Source organism: Poromitra crassiceps (genome assembly GCF_964638095.1).
Source record: "Poromitra crassiceps genome assembly, chromosome: 5".
Classification (NCBI taxonomy): Eukaryota; Metazoa; Chordata; class Actinopteri; order Beryciformes; family Melamphaidae; genus Poromitra; species Poromitra crassiceps.
In genome coordinates, this window is record NC_139642.1 from 37256122 (window position 1) to 37267248 (window position 11127).

The following is an 11127-nucleotide window of genomic DNA, read 5'->3' on the forward strand; positions in this document are numbered from 1 at the left end:
TCCCACCACTGCAAAGTGCAAACTCTTCTCCAGTCACAACAGTATCATCACGTCCATTCTCTCTCTCTCTCTCTCTCTCTCTCTCTCTCTCTCTCTCTCTGTCTGTCTGTCTCTCTCTCTCTCTCTCTCTCACACACACACACACACACACACACACACACACACACACACACACGCACGCATACCCATCCATGCAAGCACACAGTGAACTGATCAAGTGTGTGTGTGTGTGTGTGTGTGTGTGTGTGTGTGTGTGTGTGTGTGTGTGTGTGTGTGTGTGTGTGTGTGTGTGTGAGAGAGAGAGAGAGGTAGAGTGAATCAATGTGATGATGGTACGGTAATCAAGGACACAGACAACAGTGAACACTCTAGAGATGTAAACCATATACAGTTTTAAGGTAGACCGCGATATCAAGCAAGCACGATTCTCAGCTGTGAGCCTGTAATCCTGTCATACCGTGCCCACGATATGTTGCGCAATATGCACGGAGCCGCACGCCACTACAAATACGTTCATAATGGAGGACCCTTGTCTTGTTGAACATTCTCATATTAGTTTCAGTTCGGAGACTCCCCGCCGCCACTGCAGAAATGCGCGACGCTTCACTATACGAACCGTCAAATCGTTCAAATCTCATTTCCCATGGTTCCTTGTTTTTTTTGCTAGCTAGATGGAGGAAACAGAGGAAACATGGTTTGTGCCGGTGGGAGTGAGCTGAAACTGTCAAAGCAGCTTTGTGTTGTTGTTTGTGCAGCAGAGAGAGTGAGAAGGGAGAAAAGAAAAGCTGTTCTGACTGATGTCTCAGTTGTGTTTTCTTCTGCACAACGCCGCAAAATAGATTAAGCACAATATGAAAGTGAAAAACAACAAGTACTCAGGGCTCACAACAAGGTCTGTGCATTATCTTGAGTAACTGGGTCATGATTTCTGGAAAGAGACTGATGTTGCGTAAGGATGATGCACGATATATTGGCAATCATATCGGTATCGGCCGATGTTGCAGTTTTAATATCGGTTATCGGTAGCAGCCAAAATTTTCACATTGAGAGGAAACAATGGGGTAAACATATGATTTATGGGCTTTTCCAAATATTTTGGAAATAACGAAATGCATTACTTTTCTAAATTCACAACGTTTATATGTGTTTTTCAGTATGTACAACATTTGGTTATCATAGAAATGTGTTTTTATACAGATCACCTCGACATCGGTAAATATCGGTTATCGGCCATAACAGCAATGTTAATATCGGTTATCGGTATCGGCCAAAATGTTCATATCAGTGCATCCCTACTGTTGAGTTTTTCAAATGTATTCTTTGGAACTTTCGAGCACCACAAGCCGTGTGCCACCCTGTTCCATTGTATTCGAGAGAAGGCAGACATCTCTACGGCAAATATCTCCAACACAACTCACACCAAAACAATTTAGATGGATAAATAGCACTACAGGTAAGAGGAAAAATATATTTTTTTGATTTGGGGTTGTAGTGTCTCTTACCGCTCTGCGTAGGATAGAGGCGTTCAAGTCATCTCCGATGGTCCTCAGCTGCATGGCCACCATCCTCGTCACTTCCTCCTCACGGGGCAGCAGGTCAGGCAGACGGCCCCGCCGACGCTGGCCCTCCGCTCCGTCCCACTCTGCACAGAAACACAAGACAGAAGGATTCAGAAAAATTAGGTTTTAACACAAAAAATGAATGTACTACTCTCTGTCTTGGTCTTTACCGTGGCTCTGCCTCATGCTCTGACTGTCTCTCTGTGTGTGGGGCTGAAATGTTTTTGTAAAGACAGAAAGAGAGAGTTGCTTTATGTGATAGACACAGAGCCTCTGGGCATGCTTAATTGATTCTCAAGGAGTAGCGTACAGTAACAGCCTCTCTTAAGTTTTACACGGATACAGACAGTCGGCCAAATAATGCACACGCTACGCTACAGGCTAGGCTGCCCAACAAGACAGACTTACTATTTACTGGATAACCAGCCAATCCACAGACACACGCACGCACGCACGCACACATGCACGCACACACGCACACAACGCACACACGTCTCACCCACAGTGACCTCAATGTTTAGTTCGATGCAGATCATCACATGAATAGTAAAGTAAAGTTGTGCCTTTGGAAGTGTGATTAAAAATGTCCAGCCTGGGCCAGATAGGAGACTGGAATCTTCACCACAACATTCGTTCTCAAAAGCTACTGGTGTAAAAAAAAAAAAATCTTTGAAGAAAGCACTCATTGAAGGCAGGCAGAGTCCGTTGCAAAAATAGAGTTTATTCTGATACAATGTTGCATTACCGAATTAAACCTGAGTCGCTCTGCAGCTAGCGTCTGCTCCCTGGCAGCCGCTAGCTGCCCCTCAGCTAACAGCTGCTTTGGTCCGCAGCTAACAGCTACCTTGGCAAACACTAGTAACCAATAGACTAGCACTTCCTCACAAGCCCTCATCCTTAACCAATCAGAAGACTGTGGCCTCCTTCGCTAGCTAGTGAGGCCTCAGATTCTGAGTGCATGAGAGTGCATGTGAGGTATGTGTGTGTAGCTGAGTGACACACTCCCTCTCAAGTGCGCGTGGGCCTTTCGCATAGGTGTCTTTGTGCACGCACTATAAACTCTAGATAAGCCTGTGGAGGATGCACTACTGGATGTGTGTGCGTTCTGCCGGGTTACCCAAGGTCAATTGTGAGATAAGTTTGTCCCTCCACCAGCTTGTGTGTATGCAGTTTGAATAGGGATGATGTACTTTACCATTTTAGGCCCAAAAACATGCTTTTACAGTATGACGACATAAACCTATGTCTTTTTAAACAGGCTATGATTAACCCGTGACATCCCAATAGACTTGTGGACCAGAAAATTGGTGCAGGCCTGATGACCGCTTATCTGGCCTTGACTGCATTGTGTGAGCGGAGAGCAACCCGTACTGTTATCTACTTCAAGAATGTTTCACTGTACACTCGTTAGTAATGTTTCACTGTACACTCGTTAGTAATGTTTCACTGTACACTCGTTAGTAATGTTTCACTGTACACTCGTTAGTAATGTTTCATTGTACACTCGTTAGTAATGTTTCATTGTACACTCGTTAATAATGTTTCACTGTACACTCGTTAATAATGTTTCACTGTACACTCGTTAGTAATGTTTCACTGTACACTCGTTAGTAATGTTTCACTGTACACTCGTTAGTAATGTTTCACTGTACACTCGTTAGTAATGTTTCACTGTACACTCGTTAGTTTATCCTTAGATTCAACACAAACATAATAATATAAAGTATATCTATTCTTAAATGTCACTTATGAAAAATACCTCAACTGAAGAAAACGTGGTGTGGAATTTTGTCTCACTGAAACAGACACAGACACAGACACACACACACACACACACACACACACACAGACATACATCCACCCACACAGAGTTATTGGGGAGACTGTTGAGCTCTTTGGGGCGATGGGGACTTATATTCCTCTTCATGGAACTTGGGGGAGTAATCTCTTAATCTGCTTAATAAGTCTGGTATGGAGAATAATGTGTGTGGTGTGTGTGTGTGTGTGTGTGTGTGTGTGTGTGTGTGTGTGTGTGTGTGTGTGTGTGTGTGTGTGTGTGTGTGTGTGTGTGTGTGTGTGTGTGTGTGTGTTTAATGTGTGTTTACAGAGTGTTTTTCTAAATGACAGATACCTATACCTTCTGTCTGGTCAGTTTAGTGTGACAAACAGGACTAAACCGGGCTGACAAGAGGAGCCGTTACAACTGCAAGACTTTTATTGTCACTTTACGAAAACTGATTGAAGCTAATGTGATTATTTTTGTTCCAATTTCATTTGACAGCACTTTTACATTTCCAAAACGTTGATTTTATTGTTATAGCACTTTGTAAGACTATTTTGAAAAGTGGTTTACAAAATTATGATGATTTATTGTTATTAGTATTATTATTTGAATATAAGTAATAATGGGTATTATTCATTATGACCACCGCAGTTAAAGCATCCACTAAACTGTTTTGCAGGTATTCATTTAGTTTGACAGTTATTGAGAGTTGATTTGAGTTAACGTGTGAACCAGTGATGTCATTCATGCCCAAATTACATCACTGGTCCACAACTTAACTCAAATCAACTCTCAATAACTGTCAAACTAAATGAATCTCTGCAAAACTTCAAAACTGTTTACAGTTTTTTGATGTGTGAGATCATGTGCAGAATAAATCTGCATTGTTTTTTTGGTGAAGTTCTCCTTACAGTGAGTAAAGCATACAATTATTCACTTTCTTCTCCTCTTTCTGTGTTTTATCATTTGAAATGTTCTAAGTACACAGAAAATAAGTATACTTTTCCAAATGTATGTCATGGTGGCACACATTTTCAAAATAATTTCCCCACTGACTAACTTATAACATATTACCGGCACTTTGAACGCGAGTAGCTTTGGATATGAATTCCCCTGAACAGTACTGTCATCTCTTTGGGACAAGTTTTAATCTTCCTGTGACCCGCTTTAAGGTCCCCGGCTTGTCTTTGAGAAACACTCCTCTACTCGGAGACCCACTGCACTCTGACCAATCACAGGGCAGCAGTCCGTATCGCATCGCCATCCCAGACCCCGGTCTCTCACCCCACAACCACAACCCTGTCGTTGCCACAGAGATGGGCAACCCCTGGCAACCACAGCATCTGCTTCACTAGGAGGATTACAACTATATATATATATATATATATATATATACATAGAGAGAGAGAGAGAGAGAGAGAGAGAGAGAGACAAAGAGAGACAGAAGAAAATACCAAAAAGAGAGATTGGCAGAAAACCAGGAAAACCCTGGCTTGTTGCCAAGGTAACTCTAAGCCAGCGATCCTTGAGATGACTCTGTTCTATTGGTGCACAGACCAAGGGGCAAGCTGTGATAGGGTGGACGAGATGAGCAGGGGCGGGCTGACAACTGACTGACAAGGAGACAGGGAGACCCTTAGCCGGAAGGTGGGGTGTGTGTGGTAGAGAGATCACCACTGGTCAAAACAGAAACTGACAGCCCATTAAATAAGAGCATGAGAGGCTGACCAAACCATTCACTCTAACAGAGATAGACAGATTCACCTAACAGACTCAAACTCCCTAATTAAATAATTCACTGGCTGTTTTTTTTTAATCTGTCTTTTTTTTTGTGTGAGAGAAGAGACTGGTGTTCATTCATGCCTGCATCGCTGACCACTGTGACTGACATTATTTTACTGGACAAAAGAAAGACACAATAAATATAAATATTATAAAAGCTATTAAGGTTATCCAACCATAATTTATATATATTTTTTCCCAATATTTTATTTTGCAATTTTCAGAACACCAACACACAAAAACAAACAAACTCAGATACAGGAAAAGAAAAGAAAAGAAAAGAAAAGAAAAGAGAGAACTGCCTCCCTGCCTGCCTGCCCGGCAGGTTTAACTCAGCACCCGGCTGGCTGACTGACAAACTACCTACACAGCTAACTGACTGACTGACTGACTGACTGACTGACTGACTGACTAACTAGCTTATTAACTGACTGGCTTACATAGTTACAAAGTGCTGTACAAGAGAGACAGCATAGAATAAAAGCTAAATAAAACAGTAAAATATACACAAATAACTATAAGTATGCATGCATATTTATATAAGTATAAGTATACAATTATACACAAACATCCTATGCTACATACATGCACACACACACACACACACACACACACACACACACACACACACACACACACACACACACACACACACACACAGATATACATACATACATACATGCATACATACCCATACATATATGAATATGTTTGGTTTGGTAGCTCGTTTACAGGGTAGCTGCATGAGAAATGTGTAGCCTGATTGACTGGCTGCTGCAGAGACAAACTAACTGACTGACTGTCTGTCTGAGGAAATAGACTGTAGACCATTTCTGTGCAGCAGCCTGAGAGCGGAGGACATGTCTGAACATGCCCCAGCCAACACACAGCTGACCTACAGCTGGGAGAGGTGGAGGAGGAGGAGGGGGAGGAGGAGGAGGAAGGGGTGGAGGAAGAGGGGGAGGAGGGGGGGGGGTATGTTTACATTGCTACTACTCTGTCACAACACGTGCCAAAACGCAAACCCGCCTCTCCTGAGCCATCCATCCCATAATAATCCAACCTGTCAGCACTCCATCCCTCAACCAGGCAGCTACCCCCCCCCCCCCCAGCCCTCTCTTCTGTCTGAACACCAGAGCCCAAATCAAACAACAATTGAGACATAGTTTACTACTGCAGCCATGGCATGAGCCCATGCCAAAGGCAGTCTTCTGTTGATGGATAATACATTTTTCTGAGGGTGCTTTCACACTGGGGACTCGGGAGCAGAACCGAGCAAACTTGTCCCCAAATTGACCCCAAGCGCGGTTTGTTTCATGAGTGTGAACGTTGCGTTCCGTGCCCGGGCGTAGAACAGTGTACCGTGACAGGGTCCACCGGTGTGGGCCTGTGAACGCTTTGGCATGCCCGGGGACGGAACACTTGCGAATGTGAACGCAAACCGTACATAACCACGTAGACAACATATGGGCGAGGATACACTCCAGGCATAGTTGCTAACGCAAGTGTACTCTTCAAGTGTTCTGTTCCGTTCCCGAGCAAGGAAGAAATGTTGTAATGTGAAAGCTGACCAGCGGGGGAGAGGGGGGGGGGGAGAGCAATCGTACTCAGGTACGAAATGGAAGGGAACAGAACGAAAGCAATCGTTCCCAGTGAGAAAGCACCCTGAGTCTCACGGCCAAAACTTGTTGGTGAGGAAGAAATATTTTAATCTGCATGGAAAGAAGAGTGCACTGCATTTATTTGTGTATGATTGTCTTTGACATAACAGTGTAATTCCCCCTACCTGCACTTCATGAACTCAGTCAGACAGACATCGTACTGTTTCTCACATACAAAACCGGTAGGAGCTGTTTGATCGTCTGAGTCCTACAGTATCTGGCACCTCTTAAGGCCTATGGCTTATAAAGGCTGTCCTGCAACAGAGACGTCACAGGTTTGAACCCTGCACCATCTGCAGTGCGTCTGCACCATGTGTCCGACTCCAGCGAAGAAAATAACTAACCCAACCGCAAAAACAATGGCTGTCGGCTGTCTTTGGAAACATGGCCCCCGAGTCACACTGCGAGGGTAAACAGCCGATAGCTGAACTGCCAACTGATAACTGTAGTGTTGACTTAAGGGTGGAGGCAGAGAGGACCATCAAAGGAGGAACATTTCCATGTGGTGTTGTGTAAAGATGACACAACACGTGTTACAGTAAGGAGGCAGAGAGGGCAAACTGACATGTTTCATTCCTTCTACATGTACTTCATCTGCCTTTGATGACCTCACACATTCCATTTCACCCCCTTTCTGTCCTGTCAATCAAAGGAGGGACTTTCCCATGTAGTGTAAATACGACACAACACCTGTTACAGAAACATAGTAGCTTCGCAGTAACCTAATAACAATTGACAGCAGTAAATGGTGTTATAAATGTCCCACCAGTGTCATAAAAGCTAATGTCTCTTCCTGTTAATGTAACAATTACTACTGGGTTTTATTACATTACTGAGGAGGCCAAAAGTTTCAGTTTTCAAAAATGGTATAACTGAACTGATATTGCAATAATAGTCATCTTACCACTGTCACACATTTTCAAATGTGGATATGCATACAGCATAAATAGATTAATCTCAAATTAAATGTCTACTATTTGTTCAATCTGACACCAGCCATGAGACAAATGCGGGTTAAAGGTTATTTAACTCTAGAAATCATAATTGGCAGGTAAAATGGTGAAAGTGTTTGCTATATTTTGGCTGACAGATGAAAAAAGCGTCTTGCCCTGCTTTGCTCCAAAGTGTGTTTTTACCAAGTCTACGCTTCCCTGCAGACCCCAATGCCCAAGCAGCTCTCCTGTTTATTAAGAACGCCATGATCTTACCTGGCCATCCTCCTGCATAGGCACTGGGTGCTGCAGCTCCGCCTCTTTCCTCCCAGTGGTCGCAGAGCGGTGGCGAAGGCGGAGCCGTGGGTGATGGTGGCGACGCGGGAGACGACTGCCCCTCTGGGCGGGGGTAAGGCCCCTCTGGGTGGGGGTAAGGCTCCTCTGGGTGGGGGTAAGGCCCCTCTGGGCGGGGGTAAGGCAGCTGGCAGGGCAGGTAGAGTGCCTGCAGTGGGTGGAGCAGGTGGTAGTGGTAGTGGTTATGGGCGTGGCCCAGTGCGGGCATGGGGGTGGTGACGGCGGTGGAGGTGAGCAGCCCGGGCCAGCCTGCGGGGAAGGGCCGAGGCAGCAACTCCATACGGCAGCTGCTGTGGCCGGGGAGAGGGCCGTTAGCTGCTCCCGCTTCTGCTGCACTCTCCATGGTCTCTGCACGGGCCATGTCACTGGCTGCCTGAGACGCACGCACGCATGCACACACACACACACACACACACACACACACACACACACACACACACACACACATGTACACACACGCACACACACATGAGAAAGTGATATGCAGTGAGTAATACTGTTCAAAAGTAGGTTGTATAAACATGGTAAATTGAAGAATAAATTGATAGATAAATAAATAAATAAATAAATAAGTCAATATGTGAATAAATAAATACAAAAGTAATGATCCGACACAAGATTTACAAATAAACGAATACATAAAAATAATAAAAACCAAAATATATAATAATAAAAGAAATAATAAAATGCCAATAATACAGATAAAGCAAATCGTAATTTTAATCGACAGCAAAGCAAACAGTACCGGTTGAAACAGTGTACATGTTATCAGCATTGTTTTTGTCTCCCTCCTCTCCACTCCAATTTGACCTACCAACCTATATACTGATGCAGCCGCGAGGGGGCAGCCGCGAGCGGGCAGCTGCTAGTATGTAGCAACCCTTCCAGAGCACGAGACTACTATTTGTAAACAAATCCGTGCCGAGCGTGCTCTCCGGCGCGCGCACACGGCATACACACACGCGCAAAAACCAAGCGACGTCTCTCGACGTTTCAACATTAATAACAGAGTAATGACGCTGATAAGGAAGGCAATATAAACGCAAAAAAAAACAAAAAACCACGAGGGTTCGTCAATTCACACGGTCAAGTCAAACATTACGTGGAACATGATTTGCCACCAAAACAGACAAACATTCAAAACCCGCATGAATTTATGGCGACAAAGTAACGATATCGGGGTAACGTTTATCCAATTGACGTCGATACAAAATAGGAAAAAATAAATAACGAAATAAATTGCCTTACTAACGTCGAATGTGATTCTGAATCAGAAAACACAGAGTCGCATGCAAAGATCGTAAATTTGACAATGCTACGAGGCGTTTACAAGCAGGGTTTCTTGACAGTCCTCTGGACCTCAGTCAGCCTCTGTCCCTCGGTTACCCAACTCAAAACAGCTACGGTCGAAAAAAGTAAAAAGTCAGATATCGACAAACTCTTTGCTTAGGATGGATCGAGAATCAAAGTAAAAGCAGGCAATAAGTTTAACTTGCCAAGATGGCCAAGACATGCATGCCAATCAGTTGAAAACGCAGCTTGTTACTTTTGACAGCTGGCCTGGACGGACAGATGATGCAACTTTACAGCTGTCCGTCAGATTCAGTCAAGTTCTGCAGCAACGAGATCGATATTAATGATTCACACTTACTTGGTCTATCTGACGATCCGTGGTGAAAGAGTCTGTCTGCAGGTCAGAAACCAGGTGGACATCAGAGATATAATGTGCCAAAACAAGCAGCTGATTCAACCACGATGATGAGTCCAGAAGATGAGGAAAGTCCACTTGGGGAAAATAATAATCTGTCATTCCAAGTTCCAAGGATTGTCTCGCTAACAGCCTCCTCGACTGTTTCAGTTTTCCGTCGTCGTTTAACCCATGGACAATATCGATGATGACAAAGTAGTAACGGAGCTGTTTGCTGTGCGTGCTGTTGATTGTACGAGCTGATCGGTCTGAGCGCTGTGTTCCGCTGCTTTCACTCCTATTGTCAAGTGTCAAGCTCAAGCTAGCCAGAACGGAATACACAACTTCCTGTCAACATTTTAAAAATAAAATCACGGTGGACTCTTGAAGCTAGTCAATATCCACACACCTTTTCGTGTGTGTGTGTGTGTGTGTGTGTGTGTGTGTGTGTGTGTGTGTGTGTGTGTGTGTGTGTGTGTGTGTGTGTGTGTGTGTGTGTGTGTGTGTGTGTGTGTGTGTGTGTGTGTGTGTGTGTGTGTGGGTGGCAACAGGAATACAGGGAAAACATTATAGAGGAAGAGGATGATCAAAATTATGCTTTTATTCACATTATCAGGTCAACGGATGTATTGGGGGGTATTTACAAGTATACAATTTATTTAATAGTCTCAGTTTCTCTCAATTTTGATAATCATTCCACTAAATGTGTTCACGTGACTTGCTGTGACACTTTTACGCTTTTATTTTGATGACAAATTGCCCTACTTCCGGTATTACCCAGGGTTTCTCTGGCAACCTTGATGGAACTGTGAAACCACGCCCTCTCCTCTTCACAACAAGTACTGACATGCTCCCCAAGAAGGGGGGAGCTCCGACAGGATGCTGCCCCCTCTCCCTCTCTCTCTCCCTCTCCCACCCTCCCTCTCTCTCTCTCTCTCTCTCTCTCTCTCTCTCTCTCTCTCTCTCTCTCTCTCTCTCTCTCTCTCTCTCTCTCTCTGTCTGTCAAATCAAGTCAACGGGTTTTATTTGTGTGAGTTCTTGACAGTTGACAACAATGTTGCTGCTATAAGCTGATTTTTTAAAATTAACATTACATTTCTTTCCCTAAAAGCATTTATCTCCCCACCTCTCTTTCGCTCTCTCTCTCTCTCTGTCAGTTGAATTCAACAGCTTTATTGTTCAACTTTTCTGTTTTACATCCATTTCCTCAGTATCCTCCTCCCCTTCTCTTTTCTCTTTATCTCTCATCTCAGAGTCAGGATACAAGACATTTCCTCAATCCTCATCATGTGACAACCCCACACAGGAATCAACAACCCCCCCCCCCCTCACACACACACACACACACACACACACACACACACACACA

At 44.1% G+C, this 11127-nt stretch overlaps 1 protein-coding gene across 2 annotated transcripts in view; it reads right to left on the reverse strand.

The window, feature by feature from the left end:
• Positions 1 to 9939, reverse strand: part of bbc3 (BCL2 binding component 3) — an 11806-nt gene extending 1867 nt beyond the window's left edge. For both annotated transcript variants that reach the window (XM_083637994.1, XM_083637993.1), the window contains exons 1-3: positions 9723 to 9939; positions 7994 to 8444; positions 1503 to 1642 (exon numbers count right to left, since the gene is read on the reverse strand). In XM_083637994.1, coding sequence (XP_083494120.1) covers positions 1503 to 1642; positions 7994 to 8444; positions 9723 to 9881 — 750 coding nt within the window. In that variant the 5' untranslated portion in view covers positions 9882 to 9939. The remainder of the gene's footprint in view (positions 1 to 1502; positions 1643 to 7993; positions 8445 to 9722) is intronic.
• Between the last annotated feature and the right edge of the window lie 1188 nt (positions 9940 to 11127).